The 20286-nt window shown below is 39.0% G+C and overlaps 1 protein-coding gene across 1 annotated transcript in view; it reads left to right on the forward strand.

The window, feature by feature from the left end:
• BIRC6 (baculoviral IAP repeat containing 6) overlaps positions 1-20286 on the forward strand; it is a 188164-nt gene that overhangs the window by 45128 nt on the left and 122750 nt on the right. Inside the window, exons 13-26 of the mRNA XM_086461818.1 lie at positions 2227-2387; positions 5280-5411; positions 6684-6815; positions 7092-7270; positions 7847-7977; positions 8851-9012; positions 9129-9260; positions 9518-9615; positions 11846-11993; positions 16283-16416; positions 17510-17656; positions 18184-18371; positions 19018-19332; positions 19742-19841. Of these exons, the coding sequence (XP_086317944.1) occupies positions 2227-2387; positions 5280-5411; positions 6684-6815; positions 7092-7270; positions 7847-7977; positions 8851-9012; positions 9129-9260; positions 9518-9615; positions 11846-11993; positions 16283-16416; positions 17510-17656; positions 18184-18371; positions 19018-19332; positions 19742-19841 (2159 nt within the window). The remainder of the gene's footprint in view (positions 1-2226; positions 2388-5279; positions 5412-6683; positions 6816-7091; positions 7271-7846; positions 7978-8850; positions 9013-9128; positions 9261-9517; positions 9616-11845; positions 11994-16282; positions 16417-17509; positions 17657-18183; positions 18372-19017; positions 19333-19741; positions 19842-20286) is intronic.

Consider the following 20286-nt stretch of genomic DNA (forward strand, 5'->3'; position numbering starts at 1 on the left):
AGATGTTATATAAAAGGAATGAAGAAGTGTTTTGGAAAAATATTTTGGAGTTGTGATAATGATGGTATATTTGCATTTCGAACACAGTCTTGATTGTGTATTCTTCTTTAAAAAGATGTTATAGATTTAGAAGCATTTCAAAGGTGAGAAAAGTTGCTAGAAGAACTTGCGTTAGATTATCAGAGAAAAGTGGTATTTAGGATGGGTATGCTAAAATATTGAGAAAATAATAAGGAAGTAAATTAATTTCTTTACTACTTTGAAACTTTACATGTGAATGAAGAGGATGCACTTAAACAGAGTGATGAGAAATTAAAAAACTGTTTAAAGGGGAGATTTTCACTCATCACAGAATTAGATTGTGAAATTCATTGCCACAGCTATAAGGTCTCTTTGCTGTTGGATTGTTCTGAGACCTTCATGGAGGATCATTATTCCATACATGCCTATTGAGAGACACTTAAATCTACTTTTGGGGTACCTGCTGCTGAATTCTATCAAAAATAGATTTCTGGAGTAGACAAATAACAGTTGTAATTTGGTATGGCAGTATGAGTCGTATGCAACATAGAGACTGCAAAAGACTGCTGCAGACAACTGATTAATTATTAATTTCTGGGTTTATACCAGATGTTTAAGTTAAACTGGATGAGCAGAATATTACTTAGTCTTTCAGAAGGCGTGCTCCTTTGAAGGTCTCATTCAGTCCATGATTTGCGTGACACCTATAGGAATACTCACACATAAAAAAACACCCACAGACCTCTCCCTGCTTTGCACTGGGCTACATATTCTCCAAGCCAGAGGAAAGGCATGAGTGATTCTAAGTTTTTAGTGTTACATTTGCTAACAGACATTTTTTGGTTTGTTTGGTTTTTTTTTCCACTGGAGTTGTGGGATAATTTTTCATTATATTTTATTTACCCAAGTTATTTGTACAGTTAGCTGAAAATCCTTCATTGTTGCTTATTAAATCATAACCACAGGCTCTCTTCTGCCCAGCTTTCACTTCTGTCCATCTTTCCTCCCCAAATCACTGCTTTTCTGTTGCTTGTTCTGGAAAGCTGGCGTGCCATTTCATTGTGTGTACCTGCAGTCTGTTAGAAGTTTATTATACTTCCTGAGGGAGATAAGGCCTTCAGGGATATTACTGTAAAAAATGCAAAGAATTAAATATATTTGTACCAATCCTTAACCTATTTTAAAATAGTTCTGCACAATACTCTGTGGAGCATGTTATTTGATTTAAAATACTTTTTTATAATTCAGATGTTAGAAAAATGTCTAACTAGTATTTATAGCAGCATACTGAGTTTCTTAGTGTTCTCAGTTATATAGTTAGGTAGTAACAGGCTATCAAAGTTCCTACATTTTAAAAAAATATTTACTGATAAATTAAGAAGATCAGGAAGTGCAGTTATTTTAAAAATGTGTACAAATGTGACAATGCATGATTAGTTTTATCTGAATCGCTCTTTGATTGAACTGGTTTTTTTTGCAAACCTTAGTCTATCAAACTGCAAAACTGATCCCTGAGGGGTACTTACCATCTCAAGTTTACGCTTTCATTGTAAACCAAAGTTGGCTTCAAAAGGAAACCATGACTCATTAGAAGAAAGCTGCACACGTTTTGTACGGTGCAGGCTTCCAAATGTGCACAGGGTAAGAAGCACTTCTCATCCTGTATAAATTATGAAATGCATTTTAAAAAATAATTTGAAACTAGTGTTTTGAGTCTCCTGGATGTGGCTGATGTACCACCGGAGAGTGACATTGTTGAGCATTTACCAATGAAGAAGGCCAACTTAAGACACTGCAAGGTACTTACTATCATACTTTCGTACATTTCACTGATTGGTAATCCTTTTTTAGTGATTTTTTTTTTTTTCCTCATTCCTTTTATTTCTAGTAACTGATATTTATAGTAATATGGAAACAGTACTGCAATGAAGGTAATAGGAAATCTTTTCACTGCTACTTTTATCTGAACATTGATTTGATCTCTCATCAGTTGGCTTTTGATGTGTTCTTGATAAAATTTATGTGGTTCACTGCAGCTTGAAAGAATCTTACTTCAGAAATTCATGTGAATGTCAACTAATGGAAAATAAGTTTTTCTTCTTCTTGAAGAAAGTGTGCATAGATGGAGAACGCACTGGGTAATGCTGCCTGCTTGATGTGAGTTTTCTCTTAACACTGGGTCATTGTCATCTTTTTTCCTGACAGCAACAGCTGGGATGAGCATGTCTTTGAACTGGTTCTGCCAAAAGCCTGTATGGTTGGACATGTGGATTTCAAATTTGTTTTGAATTCAAATATCACAAACATTCCCCAGATTCAAGTGACTTTACTGAAAAATAAAGCTCCAGGCTTAGGGAAAGTCAATGGTAAGAAAGAACTTAAGATAATTTTCAGAATATTATTTCTTTCCTCAAACTCATTATTCTCTGTGATGCATATTAGAAGAATTGGAATTGTGTAAATATTTCTGGTTTAGTTACTTCCGTCTTATTCTATTTCTAAGCATCATGGTCTGTTTTCACTTACTGTGTGTGACTGTAACTTGGAGAAACAAACTGGGTAAACAGTTTTTTAAAATCCTGAATTTTATACAAATAAAAGTGCATAGCTCAAAAAGGTTGAACTGAATTATTATTCTGTACTGCTTGAATCCTACAGTCATTAAAAAAAAGTGTCGTCAGTTGTAAATCACCCTAGAGACTGACTGATGAAACAAATGATGCTCTTTTAAGTTCTTGATATGTTTTAAAAATGGTAATAAATTATTCCAAGTCACAGAAGGAAATTATTTGCCAGCGCCTCTTGGATGCATAAGAGAAAATAGCAAGGCTTTTTTTGATGATAAAACCTGGCTTCCTTGGGAATTTTCTCATCATCTGGCTCATTAACTAAGCTACGTGAAAGCTGCAGTATGATTTCACCTTTTGTTCCTTGCAGCTTTGACAGGGTACACCAAAGTTATGAGTGCTCTTGCCTTGGGAAGACTTCTAGCTGGACTCTGCATCTTACTAACTCTCAGGGAAGCTGTGAGGGGGTAGCAAAAATTGAAAAGTCACTTCTTTGATGTGGAAGAGTTTGTGCCTCCATTGGGATTTTCTTGTGGTGAGAGTGTTCATTGCATGTCCTGCTGCCCTGTCTGCTAGGGATGGAAGGCATTACATGCAGCACTTCCGTTTATTGAGGTGGGAATTAGTCACCTTCATCTGGCCACCTCTTTTGGAGAAGTTTCTAGGAACTCGGGCGTTTGAGAAATACTGCTGTCAGATATTATTATCTAGCCTGCTGGATATAATGTGTGCTGGGGGAGAACAGCAAGCATGATTGTAAGAGCTCTTTTTCTGGTTGTTTTTTTTTTTTTTAGAGGCTCAGTAAGAGCACCCCAGTTAAACAAGGGTGACGGAGCTGTAAATTTTACCAAGGAATACAGGTGTACCAGAGATCATTCACATGCTTCTGTACCACTTCTCACTCTGTAGCATCCCCTAGTGTTTAACGAGAAGAAAAGCGTGCTGGTGATGCTCGTTAAAGAAATCCCGTAAACTGGTGGTTATCCGAGAAGCAAGTATTCTAGCGTAGTAGTGTTCTAGGAGAAATACATGTTCTTTTAGGGTACAAGATGGTTTAAGAGTTTTAACAGAAGTGCTAGCTGTGACTGCAGGACATCAGCCAGCAGGTGTTCTTGAGCGTTCTTCCTTTGTTTAATGCTTGAAGGAAAACCTGGATTTTAACGTGTAGCAGAATTTTGTTCTATCAAAGCGAAAAATAGGGTAGGTAGTCCATGTTGCTCTGCTGAACGGAACCTGCTTTGTTTTCAGCATGACTTTTAGAATTCAGTCCGCTTGCAGATCTGGATGGCGGAATTAATCTGAAAATCGTTACCTATGAAACAAGAGAGTAGAAGAAGAACTAAACTTTTTTTCCTTAATATTTCAGTTTCAAATGTTTCTGAGCAAACAGTTCCCTGATTTGGTAATTCTTTGAAGACATTTGAATTGGCTGTGACATAGATTGCCAGAGCTTTTGTGGATGCTTTACAGTACAGCATACCCGTCATAAGACATGACTGAGCTCTTCCAGAAAGTGACATTTCACTTCCTTACATGCACTGTAGTGGAGTTTGACGTGTTTTGGTTTTTTTTTTTCTTTTTTTCTTCCTGTGGCAGATAGGGTGGAAAAAGCATGGGGTGGAGGGCCAGGGTATACAGAGGCAGTGTGGAAAGGGCTGGGGGATGTGAGAGACCCAGTGAGGCAACCTCGGCAAGGTCTTTTATCTTTTTGATTCCGTAGGATTAGGGAGCCTCAACGAACTGACATCCTCTCAAGTGTTACCGCATTGTGGCTGTTCCGTACCCTTTTTCATTTCTTGGAAAAGGACCTTAATGACACCTGCCTTTTTCCTGTGCACGACTGAATGCAGTGATAGGGCACTAATGATTTCATTATAAGAGGAGACAAACCTAGGTAGTTTACATCTGTGCTGGATGTTAACCAAAATGTTCCAGTCCTAGGGAGAAGTAATATTCAGGATTGTTTGGTGGCTCTTGAAGATGTATAAAATCTTTAGACTGAAATTCAGTTAACTCAGCTCCCGCCCCCTTTCCTTCTCCCCTTCCATAGGGGGAGAAAGGAACTGAAATTTTAAGATAATAAGACCGAAGGAAGATGTATAGGGGAGTTTATTAGGACATGTTTTGTATGACGGGATCCCTGGAACTCGTTAGATACGTAGTGTGCAATAATGGGAAGGCCAGAGGCATAATTCTTCCAGTTTGGAACGAATGTTTTTGATCTGGCAGTTAATTCACTGTATATGCTTCTTGTTCCTTTGCTTGCATGTCCTCTTCATCTATGTTTAATGAGAACCATTTAACTGAAGAGAGAGACATACTTAAGTATTATCAAAATAATGTCTGATGTTCAGCAGGAACAATCAAGTTATTTTCAGTTTAAATTACCAAACTTTCAATACCGGAATCTAAGAGTAATCTGCAGTTGATTATTAGGAGAAAATAATTTGGGTAGTGTTAAAGCAAAGCAGGATGTTAACAGGTCGTTTAAAGAAATATTTTATTAACTATTTGCTGCAACCTCAATTGCAATCCTCGTACGAAAAACATGCCTTTGTGTATTTGTGGTTCTTATAGTAGAAATAGTGTTTTGGGCAGAAAGCTGATAAATTTGCTATGAAAACTGCCACTTCTGTTTTCTGTGAGCCTTAAGCAATGTTTATGAAATCTTGCTAATATTTTTCTTTCCAGAAGCAGCAGTTGACAGACAGATCACATTTCCTTTATCTCCAGCTCATAATATTGAAGTGGAGAGGAATGGAAAACCAGGACTGGTTGAGTTCAATGAAGAAATGCAGTATATGGATGTAGAGGAACCACAATGTAAGTTCTATTTATCCTGTTATAGTTTGTTTAAAATGAGCTTGCTTTTTTCTTTTTTCAATGATACACTGGAATGTCTCTGCAAAAATTTCTCGGCCTTTTAAAACAGACTGATTTCTCAGTCCTCTTTGGTGTTGCTTCTCTCACTGGTCTGTTTACTGTATGAGTTGAAAGTTTAACACAAACACACCAAAACTCACCCCAGCCCCTCACTACTGGAGAGTTTTGGTGCTTAAAAGCAGATTAGTATGCATTTGAATTTAGAAACAAAGTGGATTGACGTGGCACCTTTCTAACTTAAACTTTTGCCCCGTATCAGCAGTATTTTACTTGGTTTCCTTAGCTAGTTTTAGTAGGATTTTTCTTTGCATACCTGGCTTTTGTAGAGATTGCTGCTGTAAACCAAGAAAAATAATAAACAGGTAGTTAAGAATTCATAGTGAATCATGTTGACTCTCAGCCACATCAGACTTACTGTGCCTGTTTCTATAACCTTTTTTGTTAACCAGTACTCTTCCACAAAATCTGTTAGACTCTGAAAGGCTGTCGGATTGGATCTGAGTGAGGAGAGCTGCAGACTGAAAATTGATAGCTGGAGTGAATCAGTTTCAGAACTATGATTCTTTTTGCTGGTCCTTTCGACAGTCTTACTTTACAGTTTCTTTCCTTCCCTGTGATCAGGCTTATCTAGAGCATGATTTTAAAGATCCCTTCCAACCCAAACCACGCTATGATTCTGTGACTCCAAGAAAGGTGTTGCAAAGGATGAGGGGGAGGGATCAAAGGGGTGATAAAACAAAAGGTGCTGGAAGAAGGTTTTTCATGCTGAGAAAGGAGCAGCAGATGAGTGAATGATTATTCCAATTTCAACACACCACAGGAGAAACAAATTAGTCTTTTTTTTTTTTTTCTTTTTTTTTTTTCTGAAGCAGTTTTGTTCTGCCTCAGAAAAGACTCTGTGAGAGTTGTGAATCAAAATATATTGGTTCATCATTTTATCAGTTGCTTATTTTGTGCTCTGATGACCCAGTCAACGTAGATACTATCCATATAATGTAACTGGAAATGCTTTGAAAATTGTCATTTACCTTCATTGATTTCACTGGCAAATGGCTAAAAGTGAACATCAAGTAATTGTTAGTTTTTCTGTGTGGAGTTTATATGTATTTAGCGATCAGAGTTTGGCATGGTGTATTTTTAACCCATGCAAATAATCACATTTTGTGACTTAATTATGAGTAATTCAGGTTCACATTACTCATGTTTTTTAAGGTCTTAGATTGTGTCCATTTCTGGAGGAACACAAGGAGGATATACTTTGTGGTCCAGTATGGCTGGCTACTGGACTTGATCTATCAGGACATGCTGGAATGTTGACACTAACGAGTCCAAAGCTCGTTAAAGGTAAATCAATTTATTATGCTATGCACATGAAATACGCGTGACTAAAGTGCGTCTCACACTTCTATAGTCAGACTTTGGTTTGTATTTATTTTCGCATTGACAGATGTGGCTGTGTAACACAATAGTGTTTCCTTTTCCAACTGATGCTTAAGTACTGTAATTAATGTAGTTGAGCTCTGCTTGTACACTGTATCTGTGAAGTTGAAAGCTGTTTACAACTTACCCTAGTAAACTATGCAAATTCTTCCCCCCCCCCTCTTGTTTCCCCATTTTTAGGGATGGCTGGTGGCAAGTACCGCTCATTTTTAATTCATGTTAAAGCAGTGAATGACAGAGGAACAGACGAAATCTGCAATGGTGGCATTAGACCAGTTGTTAGAATACCGTCTCTAAAACCTCAGACTAACAAAGGCCATTCTCTCGCTTCATTGTTGGCAAAAGTTGCAGCAGGCAAGGTAATGAATAGCCAAGGAAGACATCTGTTGAAGTTGTAGAAATGGTGTGATTTATGCAATCTGAAAACAAAACAGCTTTTAGGAGAACTAAGATCCGTTAAAAATGACTTTTTTAAGAGTTGATGCTGTGTTAATGCCTTCAAGAATCAGAGTTCAACATCTCTTAAGTTGTTTCTTCTGTGCAAATTCAGTTGAAAAGGTCTATTCTGTGACTTTCCCATTCTGAGCACTTGTTTTTGAAAGTTCTGTTTCCATGAGTATTTTCATTAGCTGATACACCTAATCCTCTTATGAAGATGTATTTTAATCTTGATCATTGTAGTTGGAAGATTAGATGATATGAAGTACATCTTGTGGACATTACTAGAATGGTTAGAACATAACAAATTACAGAACAGAGTTAAATTTGATGTTCTGTATTAAAGCAATTAGTGAATAAAAGTAGTCTGTTTTAGTACAATGCTCAAACTGAGTGAGAGATTTTACTGAACTGTGTTCGTTTCACTGAACAAGGTGTACAAACGAAGCGGTCAAAACCAATGTGATTTATGAAATATTTTTTCCCCAAAAAATCAGGAAAAGCCATCTAGCAAAACTGAAGCCACTAATTCTTCAAGAAAATCAGATAATCTGAGAGGCTGTGACTTACTTCAAGAAGTCTCTGTAACGATTCGAAGGTTTAAAAAAACTTCCATTTCAAAGGAAAGGTTAGTAGGTGTTTTTTAATTCTGAAAAAATTACCTTTGGTTATACTTCTCATAAAATACTTAGTTCTCAAAATAGCTCAGGTCAAACCACTGTTTCAAGTTGTCATTTCTTAAATGTGTTTTATATGGAAAAAACTGTAAATTGTGAGTTTGAGGGCACTGTGCTGTGCAAGTTGTGGTAGAATAACACCGTGCATGAAATTGTATGTTGAGTGATTATTTGCCTGTCTTGAAAAGGCAAATGTAAATGAATTTTCTTGGTAAATTAGGTAAATTATTTGGACAGATTTTTTTTTTTTAAAGGAAGCATCTTTCCTTTCTATTTCCACATGTTGTCTTGTTTCTTAACAGCAGAGAGCATATTATTTGTCAAAAAGTTTAGAATCAAATCTAACTAACAAATTGTTACTCAAAAAACAGGATAAAGTGTCTATGGATTGGTACTACAGACCTAAATACAAATAATACAGTATTTAATTTGTATTACCAACTGCCACCCCACAGGGGTGGTACTGGCTGTAATGGGCTTAAAGAAGTATGGTTACTGAAGGATGTTGTAGATGATGCAAGTTTGTTTAGGTTTAGAAGTCACTAGGCAAGTTAATAGGGGAAAAAAAAAAATATTCCCTGAAGGTTACTAAAGATACAGTAACCTAGAAGTTCTTGAGCAGAAAATAGGAAGATTGGGAATGTGTGCACGATAAGTATCATATATGCTGGGTACTAGTTTTACTCTCATCTAGGCATCTTTTTTCACCACTCCTAAGCCAGGATACAAAGCTGGAGGGACACTTTAATGGGGGAATGGCCATATTGGATAATTCTCTTTTTTTTTTTTTTTTTTTTTTTTTATTTCCTTCCCCTCCTCCCTAGAGTTCAACGGTGTGCCATGTTACAGTTTTCAGAGTTCCATGAGAAGCTGCTCACGGCCCTTTGCAAGAAGACGGATGATGGTCTGACCACAGAACACGCGCAGAGCCTTGTACTGGACACGCTTTGTTGGCTGGCTGGAGTGTATTCCAATGGCCCCGGCAGGTGAGAGAGAAGCGGGGTTTAAATTAGCACGGCTGTTTTTCAGAATCAGCTCTGTTAAAAAACCAAACAAACAAAGTTTTATCTGATTTTCTAAAGTATGCAACTTGTTTTTACAGCTCAAAGGAAGGAAATGACAGCTTGCTTTCTAAAACACGTAAATGTGTCTCTGATATAATACGTGTTTGCTTCTTTGAAGCTGGGCGGAGCATAGCTCACAAATGTGCACGATTCCTTGCACTATGCATCAGGTCAGTGCTAATTATTTGTATATATTTATTTTTATATATATTTGGGGGTTTTGCATGCAGTCTGAATTGTATGCATGTGTTTGTTACTGTTTTACATTGAATTTTTGAAGCAACAAGATCTGGAAGATCTTCTGTTGAGGAAAAATATGTTCGGGTATGACTGCAAAGAGCATCAGTCTTTCAACTTCGTCTTCTGGAGATTTCCTGTTCTGTTCGTTCTTCCTTAAATGTTAAAATATCTGTGTGTTTCTTTGTAGCAATGGCAGGTGCGACCCGAATCAGCAGGGGTTTGGATCAGTTCTTCTAAAAGCTTTACTTGACAATATGCCTCTTCTGCCTGCTGCTGCAACAGGTGGTATGTATACAGTGTTTGCTGTCATACAAATATGCAGTACATCTGTTGTTTGGCATGTTTTGTTGGGCTCTCGTGTGAAATAAGAATTAGTTAATTGTTCGGTTAGTACAGACTGCTGCTTAGAGCGGTCTCATCAGGTGGTATCCCTGTATGAAGTATGCATTTGTAGATGATGGAATTTTAGGCAAATGAGCTTGCTTAAAACAGAGTGCTAAGTAAGGCACATTTTTGGGAGAGCTTAAAAGTAAGTTTTGCAAGAATTCTCAAAGGTGTTCAGCAAAACCAGATTCTGTTGACATAAATGAGAGTCAGGATTGTCTGTTATTTCTGAAAATCAGATTTATTCCAGGGAGCCTGGCTATCCAAATGATGTCCAACTAACACAACAATCCACTTCTGTTACTTCTGCACCAAAGGAAAAATTTAACTAAATTTAATTCCTTCCTCACCTACATTGCAGAGTAATGTTATCTTAGCTTGAAGCCTTTCGAGTGCCAGATAGAATAGGAAGATGACTTTAGCACACTCATTTGGGGTGACAAGACCTGTGTTGTGTTTTGTTGAATTGCATCTAGCTTGGCATTGCCAAGGATTTTGCAGGAAAATCAGTTTTGCAGTCCAAAATTCTTGTGCTGTCATCCAGGTGAAACCATTTAATATGCTGCTATTGAGGGTATGGAATGCACAGGGGGAGGAGGAGGAGGAAGCTGAGGTTTGTGTTTCTATACAGAACCACGTCGCTGTGCTCCCAGAACTGATCTGTAAGGGAACAGTGCCTCCAGCAAATACAGAGTAAGGAAACAGCATCCAAAAACAAAGAATAAGAGGAGAGGACGAGTTGAATCTCTAGTAAGGCTTGTCTCTGAAGGGACTGGAACCCCTAGCCTAGCACCTTAGTGTATTGCCGTGGTTCGAGCCTACCCAGCTGGCTCCAAAAGCCCCCCGCAGCGCTCACTCGCCCCTACCCCATCCCCTGAGGGATGGGGAGGAGAAAACGCAACCAAAAGGGCTTGAGGGTCGAGACAGAGGACAGGGAGGGCTCACTGACCAGTTACGGTCACGAGTAAGAGACAGACTCAACTTGGGGATAACCACACACATTTAATGCAAAACAACTGCAACCATCAAGGGGAATGAGAGATACAACCTTATCTTAAATACAAACACATGCAACCCCCTCCCCGCCTCTCTGGGCTTCTCGGGCCCAGCTCTGCTCCTTCTTTCCCCCCCCCCCCCCCCCCCCCCCCCCCCAGCAGCGCAGGGGGCAGGGAATTGGGGTCGCAGCCCGTCCGGCACAAGGGGTCTCCCCGTTCCTTCCCCCTCAGGGAGAGGGGCCCTCGCAGCCCTCCCCTGCCCCACCGCGGGGTCCCTCTCCCGGTAGACATTTCCCGCCAACCGCCCCAACGCGAGTCCTTCCCGCGGGGCCGCAGCTCCCCAACCCGCCCCAGCGCGGGTCCCTCCCGGGGCTGCCGCCCTCCCACCGACGGGCGGCTCCAGCGCGGGCGGAGTCGCGGCTGCTCCGGGCCCGGTCCCTCCTCCTCCGGCCGGGGCTCTCCGCGGGCTGCAGGGCGACCTCTGGGCCGCCGCTGGGGTCCAGGGGCTCAGCTGCCATCTTAACCGCGGGCCGCAGGGGAACCCCTGCTACGGCACAGCTCCCCCTCTCCTCCCTCACTGACGTCCGCAGGGCTGGCTCTCTCACATCCCCCTTCCTCACCAACACAAACAAAACAAAGAGACTCAATCAACCCCTTCTTTCACTCTTAAATAGTCGTTCGCAGTGGCGCCATTGGCCTGGCCTTGCCTAGAGGCGGGTCCGAAATTGGAGCTGGGGGAGCTTCTCGTAGCCCCTCACAGGAGCCGCCTCAGTAGCCCCCTCCCTCGCTGCCAAAACCGCGCCAGGCACTGAACCACCACAGGTATCAAGAGCATTTTGGTTGTCGTGCTTAGTAGAAGCAATGTCAGAAGTATGTGCAAAGCTGTCTCTTGGGGACCTTTTTTGCTTCGGTTATGAGTTACTTGATAAGAGAATTTGAAGTACTTGTGGAAACTACAGAATGATTCGAAGTTGAGGCTTCAAAAAAAAGCGGAGGGACAGAATGCTTCCTAGTCCGTATTCAGTAACCGTTGGGTACTTCTTTATCACTTCCATTGATTATGCTTCAAAGTATGCTTTCTGAGTGGAAAATTCATGTCATGTTTCACCTGAAATTATTTTTTTTTTCTAATGCAGGATCTGTGTATTGGTATTTCGTATTGCTGAATTATGTAAAGGATGAAGATTTGGCAGGATGTAGTACGGCTTGTGCGTCATTGCTGACTGCTGTATCCCGACAGCTGCAGGATCGCCTCACGCCTATGGAAGCATTACTTCAAACAAGGTACTAAGTTGTTGTAAACTTCATAAAAACAAACATACAAACTGTCTAATGCCATTCTCTGGTGTTCTGAAAAAGGCTGGCTGTTTGAAAACAGCATTTTGCTGTGTGTATTTGAGCAAGGATTAATTTGGTCCAGCTCTGGAAAATAGTTTTTACTTCTGCAAAGTTAAAGGTGAATTTAATCGCTGTCTTGCAATTTACAGTGCACTTTAAATCAGCAATTGTGTATGTAATGTAATGTCTGTGCAAGACTTAAATTAGTATTCATGATTTTTAGTGTAAGGATTAACAAAGCATGTCCTGTTTGAGTACGGGAGGGAATCAAATATACTGAATAGTTTCAGTTCTGCGTAATGCTGCACAAGATTGTAGTCTCTCTGTAAGATGACCATACGTTTAATGTGTAGCTACTAATGGCCAGATTCAAAGCATAGAGACCTGGGGATACAGATTCTTATTATAAATTATGTGTCAATGTAATTTCAGACTAGTGTTCCGTCTTTTACATATTGAACTGATTGGCCATTTAACTTTGGATTTACATGATACCTGCAGGAAGTCTCTGGTGGTTCAGTTTTGTAGCAGTTTCCATAGCAGTTTCCAAAGCTGTATTATGATCATAGGAATGTGCTGCTGTTAGACAGTTCTTTCAGTTGTGATTTGTGGGCAAGAGTTTTCCTCCAAATCGAGCAAGAACAAGGTAGAAGAGGTTTGGTAGAGGTTACTTCAGAATCTTCAGACCAAATTAAAAATTTAGTAAGCTATGTTTTGGAGGGGATGGATCTTTTTTTATTGTAAGGGACTATAATCCTAAAATACTTGATAAAAACTTGGATCCTTACCATGGTTCTCTACTACATTCATCTTCTCAGTTGTTATTTTATTTCACCATCTGTAATCCTTGGAGTTGTTTAGAACGCTTATTCCAGTAGTAGAAATGGTGACTGGATAATGGAGAATTTTGAAATTTACACAAAGTGAACTGGAAGAATAGAAAGTTTTGTGTTTTCGTGTTGAATTTTCTTTAGAAACCCAATGGAGGAGAAAAATGTGAAAATTCCCCTTGATGTGAGCATGGCACCTTTCTGTAAGAATTGACTAGTTCCTTCATATAGATTGTTTCCAAGTACCTCCTTTGAACAGCATAGCTGAAATACAAGTGTCTTTCCTTTCCAGTTGCCTGCCTTTAGGTCTGGCACATGTGACATTTCAGATCCCTTAGTGGTGAACACAGCTGTCTGCATCCCAAGGGAAGCTTTCCTAAGAGAGGCCCTGCCCTGTTCTTGACATCCATCAAGCTTAGGGTTTATGAATGTTTCTGGGTAGTGTTTTATTGATTTTTCTTCTTGGAACTAAATTTCCTTTCACTTTTGACTCAGTATCCCCATGGTCAGGGTAAGAATAGCAGACACATCTGTCTAATCCTGTATTTGATTACTGTAGTGCTCTCTCTAGCAAGGACTGACTATTACTTGACTTAGTTTACTAATTTTGACAGAATGTACTGGCCTTTCCTTTGTATGTCTACAGATCAAAAGAGTGCTGTCGTTTTTGTTTTTTTTTTTAATGTAGAAGATAAGTATTAATACAGATTTTTATTTTTTTAATAAAAAGAGAAATTAGTAGGCAGCCATTGCTTTACTGTTTGGGTTTTTTTTGGTTTTTTTTGTTTTTTTTTTACCTTCCCTCTCCCTGAGTTGTGTTTTACCGTATTTGTGTTGCAGAGTTTCTAGTATTATTTCATTCTTCTTTGTCACTGTTCTCAGGTACAATAGACTAACATTTGGTAATCGATTAAAAGCAGTTGTCTGCTTAAAGGATAGGTACATTCATGCTGTCTTAAGGCAGAGTAGTACTTGTTTTACTATCATGTGCTGCAATAAAGCAAGTAAAACTTGCAAGGATAAGGCCAGATGGGTGTATTACATGACATGCAGTTTGGAGAACAGAAAAGGGATTTCAGACCGTATTTTAAGCTGTCCTACAACAAGGCGGGTTGGTTTGTCTCTAGCAAATCTGATTAATTTCTCCAGCCTGTTCTTGAAAGCACCTGATAAAAGTAGTGTTGGAATTTAATTATTCTAAATATTGTAAGCTATTACATGGCGTAATTTATTCTTACCATTAACACTTGAACTGTCTCCTTCTGCCCATGTCTAATCTGAAATTTCTCCTGCTACAGCTAAAGCCTTTTAATGTTTGTGTCCTGTCCACCTTGGCAGCAAAGAGCAGATTATTTAATTTTTAAGAAATTTTGGATATCTAAAGGATGTTTGTATGTTGATCATATTCTCCAGATCTGTAGTCATTCTTAAAGCATTTCCTTGAGCTGTTTTTTTTTTAGTACTCGTCTTCCTTGAATTGTGGTACACAAAATCGTAAACGTTATTCCAGTTGAGATCTCTGGTGAGTGAAGCAGAAGAGGTATTTCAGGTAGATTATATTCATTACTGCATAGATGAATAGAGTCATGGTTTTTTATGTGACACTGTTGATTCATTCTTTGTTTTTTGTTGATGTAACTTCTGCATCCTTTTCTGAGAAGTGTTGCTGATGCAGCTTAAAATAGTGAACCTGATCATTCCTGCTGAAGGATCAGTAAAAGGCGCTATGCTTAATGTAGTAAATCTGGGTTGAACAGAATATATTTAACTCTCTGCAACATGTTCAAATTCTGATCCTCTTCTACAAAGCTCTTGTAACCCCTCTTCAGGTTTTATCACCAGCTTCTTAATAAATCAAACTTCACTTAAATCATGCAAGTGTTAATGTTGAGCTGACCTAATTTATTGAGTTTGTAAACCCGAGGTCTCAAAGAGGCTGTGAAGGTACCCTACTGAATTTTATCTGAGCATTTTTGTGTGTTTTAGTAACCACTTTCCAGTAGCATCTTGTCTTGCTTTGCTTATGGAAAAAGTCATGCAGCAAACATGTTCATCTTGCTAGACGTGCAGTATGCACAGTTTCTGTGTAGTACATGCCTGTAGAGAGCAGCTTAGTTTCATCTGATATGTATTGCTCTTAGTGTAAAGGTGTCGTCTTAAATAGGTGCTTGTGAATGACTTGGGGAATGTATGTTAAATAGGGTAGCTTCTCAGATTTTCTTTCTTCTCTCTCTCTTTTTTTTTTTTTTTTTTATCGGTAGCAACTTTTGCCCTTTAGTATAACAGAATTTTCTGAGTAGTTAGAGTCTTAATATTTTGTGGCAAAAAAGCACTGAGCCCAGCCAACGTGGAAGCATTTTAACATTCTGCCTTGTTGCTGGTGTTGTAGAATTCATGTAGACGTTTATCCTTTTGTGTCTACCTGATCACAAAAGACACTGACACACTCTAGCCTTCTCCGCGGTACCTGTGGGGGCTTTCCTTGCCTCCTGAAGAACAGAGAAGCTGCTGGGAGGCAAAGGGAAGAGGGGGTGGAGGAACTTCCCGTCACTACTGGTGTGTTCATGGAAACATTTCACCTTTATTCTGGCTCTGCCAGTCAAAACACAGTGTTACATGTTTCTCATTTATGTACCTACGCAGACACAGAATTGCTTTTTACACCTACCTAAGAACTTGGCCTGATTTCCATGGGTTTTTTTCTTCTCTTGTCAGCTGCTGGTCATAGGTATTGGTACACAAAAAACCCATCACTGCTGTTGTTACTACTTTGGATTTTCCTTTTTCTTGGCCTGTAAAACCCTGATTGATTTGGGACCACCTTGGTACTTGAGTGATTGTATTGTTTTTTCCCCTGCAGTACTGCTGGAGTAAGAGCAATGAGATTTTCTTCCGTTGGGATATTTAAAGTGCTCGCAAGTGTTGATTGGTATCCCTAGCAGCATTTCCTTTTTTTCTTCTTACCTCAGCTGGAAGAACAAGCTGAGGTGGAATTTCTTGTGCTATTTTGGAAAACAGTACTGTGTTTTTATTGACTTCAGATCAATGTCTGATTTACCGCGTGCTGGCATGCGTGGTGCTGTGGCTAATTGTCTAAGGCTTGTGGTTCTAGTTTCCATGTCTGAGTGTGATCAGGTGTCATATTTCCAGGACAGTATTACATCTTCAAAACTACTTAGTAACAGAGCGTTACTTATTTAGCATCATAAGCTGTTTGAAAAGGTCACTTAAAAAATTACTTTAATGAAATATAAGTAGATGTTAATTTTTAAGATATGTTGGTTGAATAGGAATAGTTTGGAATATAATAAATCCTGATTATTAAATACTTAGCCTCTTTCTGTGAATAATTTTATATAAATTCATATTGTTTGAATAGTACTGTTTGTCTTATTCTGTTTGCAGATATGGATTATATAGTTCGCCTTTTGATCCAGTTCTGTTTGATTTGGAAATAAGTGGCTCTTCTTGTAAAAATGTGTACAACAGCAGCATTGGAGTACAGTCAGATGAAATAGATTTGTCTGACGTTCTATCAGGTAGGGGTGTTTAACAGTAATCTATTGTGGAAGAACTGGTAATTCTCTCTGTCATACTGTTTTCCTTTAGTGAAGATGTGGTTTTATACTTCCATCTGTTTTATAGCTGTACACAATGAAGTTCAAGATACTCTGTTTCCTGTAGGCCTTAGGGCAAGAAAAAAGCCTCTTGCTGGAATCTGTTCTGTTCTTATCCCATAGAAGATCTAAGAAAAGCCTAGAGATTAAACAGAAAGGCTGCTGTCATTCTCTGGGTCAGAGTCATCTAGGAAGCATCTGTCACTTCTATTGAGCAGCTTCCTTGAGACACTTGTTCCTGATTTAGATTAGCAACCATCTCATAGGCAGACATATCTAAATGGAATTTTCTGGAGTTGGGAAGCTGCCATATGGCAGTCTTTTACTAAAATATTACGAATTTAATGAGATATTTTTTCTATTTCAGAGGCATTAAAATACCTTAAAAGCATATTTGTATCTGTCCAGTTCCGTTAGTTCATAAGTGAATCTTTAGGCCATGGAGTGTCCTAAGAATGAGACCATTTTTACCTGTCAGGAGATTCTTTTCATAGCAAGCATATTCACCATAGTGACTCATTCCCTTTTCTTGTACGCTCCTGTCCATCTCTTTCCCAGCCCTCCCTCCATACAACACGGTGAATTTGTTACTGTATGCAGTAATGGTCTAGGTTTTGTACTAATGTGGTGTATGATCTTAGTCAGTCTGTTGTTTTCTCGATCTTCCTTTCCAGTAACATCAATGTATTTTTGCAAGCTGATTTTCTCACAGTGTAGAAAGAATCGAGCATGCATATGTAATGTATGTCTGTCTGGAATTTAGACGGTTTAGAATTCTGCTGTCCCATTTGATAGTTCGATTTAAGATGCTCTGTTCAGATTTGGCAGCATTATCCATTTCAAAACAGATTTCCATTTATATTATGGATGTGGTAGTGTTAAGGGGTTTGTTCCACAATGTGAAGTAATGCAGTATGTGCAGTATACTTAGTTGTCGCTTTTGACTCTTCATGACTTGAAGCGTCGCTATCAGGAAAATGATAGCTGATTGTGTAGATGTTTATTTCTTTTTCAGGAAATGGGAAAATAAGTAGCTGTGCAGCTGCTGAAGGTAGTTTTACTTCACTTACTGGACTTCTGGAAGTTGAGCCTCTGCACTTTACCTGTGTTTCAACAAGTGATGGAACTAGAATAGAAAGGGACGATGCAAGTACGTTTACTGGTATATACAAATTTTAATTTTTTTCTGTTTAGCATAGTTCCACAGTATGTTGTTTTTGATTGGTCATAATGAGTGCTGTTTGACAAACAGATTATCTATAGTTTTATAAGTGTTGAAATGTGGTGTTGTTTTTTTTAATAGTTGCTGTATGTGAAATTAAACAATTTAGAGCTTAACAAACTGGATTCCAAATGTATTAATTTGAAACGATTTGTTTCTGTTGGAGAGCATAGCATACAAGCTTGCATGTTTACCTTGCAGCCTTACATGGTGAGAGAATTCCAGGGCATTAGGTAGCTCTTCTGTAATGAAAATGTTGCATGTATGGTGAGTCTGTAAACCATAGGCTTTGTGATTCAAGGTGATCTTATATTGTAGCAAGAACTGCATAAAACAAGTTATGTCTCTTGTTTTGACATTGCTCTTAACAGTTAGTAAGGAATTAAATTAAAGGTGTGTTTTATCATTTCTCTTCTACATACATGTTTTTTTTGTTTGTTTGTTTGTTTTTGTTTGTTTCATGCCAGTGAGTACCTTTGGGGTTACCCCAGCAGTTGGTGGCCTCTCTTCGGGAACGGTTGGGGAAGCCTCGACAGCACTGAGTTCAGCAGCCCAGGTAGCTTTGCAGTCTCTCTCTCATGCAATGGCCTCAGCCGAGCAACAGCTCCAGGTGCTGCAAGAGAAACAGCAGCAGCTTTTGAAGCTTCAGCAACAGGTTGGAGGCTATTTGGCTATTTTTTAATGCTGTCTCTAGACTTCAAAAGCTGAGAAAGTAGTTGCAGAGCTAGTCACCTTTTTTTATCTTTTTTTTTTTTTTTGTTCCCTTTTTTCTCCGTAGTGTGTTTGAGGAAGGAACAGCTCTGCGCTGAGGATCACTCTTATTAAGCAAAATGCTGAGTGTGTCTCCCATGCTGCTTTGGTCTTTCAGACTTGGGGTTTTTTGTGTATTTTGAGGGTGGGTTGGGAGTTTGTAATAGAAGCTTAATACGTAAGTATATCAATCTGAAGTTGAAAAAGCGCACTGCAATGAAAAGTGCAGTTTCCGACACAGGGAAGTACCAGTCGTAAAGCCATTGTCAGTATGAAGCTTGGCTGTGCTGACTCTACTTTGCTGTTCATTTGTACGTTTCTTATTATTTTTTGATTACCCCAGTTAATAACTTCATTACTCATGTTCCTCAGCAAGTGAGGTTGAATTGAATTGTTTCATTTTTCAGCTTATAGTTGGAGGTTGCTTCTTTAAGGTAGCTTGGATTTATTAAATGTAGTTTTAAATGAAGGCTGAACTTCTAATTCAGTACTACTGCTGTGTTCACAGGCGGTATTATCTGCTACATACACTGCTTTCCTTTTCCCTGCAGAAAGCTAAGCTGGAAGCAAAACTGCATCAGACAACAGCAGCGGCGGCAGCTGCAGCATCAGCAGTTGGTCCTGTTCACAACTCTGTGCCTTCTAATCCAGTAGCAGCCCCAGGGTTCTTCATCCATCCTTCAGATGTCATTCCACCCACACCAAAAACAACTCCTCTCTTCATGACTCCACCTTTGACTCCACCTAATGAGGCAGTTTCTGCTGTCATTAATGCAGAGCTTGCTCAGCTTTTCCCTGGCTCAGTCATTGATCCCCCAACAGTTAACCTTGCAGCGCATAACAAAAACACAAGCAAGTCTAGAACGGTAATTATTTTTGTGTGTTTTTCTTTTAGAAACAAGATGCTGTAAGCCTTATCAGGATCTAATTTGTACTTGAGTGCTAGCAGATATCTGTGTATTTGGATGAGATGTGAAAACTATCACTAAATTCAGACCACATGGGAAGGAAGACTTCTGAAAGCAAGATAGAGTTGTTATAGTACCTCAAATGGTTTATTTTAATTGGAGCTATCTTAATTGTGTAAGGAATTATTAATCCTTTGAACTTAGTAGTTAATACGTTGATGCTCAAATCTGAATGTAGTGCGGTGTTGTCGAAATTGTACATCTTTAAATCTCAAGAGATTTTCTTATAGCCTTTGATAAAGAACAGCTTATTATAAAGACATAGAGTTTAATGGCTTAATTTTACTGATGTTTTCCTACTCCTCAGAATCCACTTGGATCTGGTCTTGCTCTTGCAATATCTCACGCCTCACATTTTCTTCAGCCTCCGCCTCATCAGTCAATTATTATAGAGCGAATGCACTCAGGTAAAACCAGAATTCCTAATAATAATTTTGACACATTTTCTAATTAGGAAGTGGAATATTTTCCAGGGTCTTAAGTTAGTTGCTTAGCTGTAGTCTCACTTGCCTTTCCAAAGAAAAGATATTTTTCAGTTTGCGTTTCTGTTGCATCTGGAAGTTTCAGACCCAGCATTCAGTGATGTTTATCAAGTTGAAAAATCATGGGGGCTGGGGGAGTATGTTAGGTCTCTGGACAGAGCACCTGTTCTGAAATAGTGCATAAAAAGCAAAACAAAGTAAGTTGAAGCCAACGTTTTCTTTTCAAAGGGTACAAGCTGTAGCGAGAGATTCTGAGACTGTGCAGCTATTTTTAACCTCAAATATACACTTTCTGAACAATCTATAAACAATGGCTTTGTTGTTTGAGAAGTAACATCTCAGCTGGTTAGCGTGCACTGGTGTTTTATGC

Source organism: Leptosomus discolor, chromosome 2, assembly GCF_034619465.1.
Source record: "Leptosomus discolor isolate bLepDis1 chromosome 2, bLepDis1.hap2, whole genome shotgun sequence".
NCBI lineage: Eukaryota > Metazoa > Chordata > Aves > Leptosomiformes > Leptosomidae > Leptosomus > Leptosomus discolor.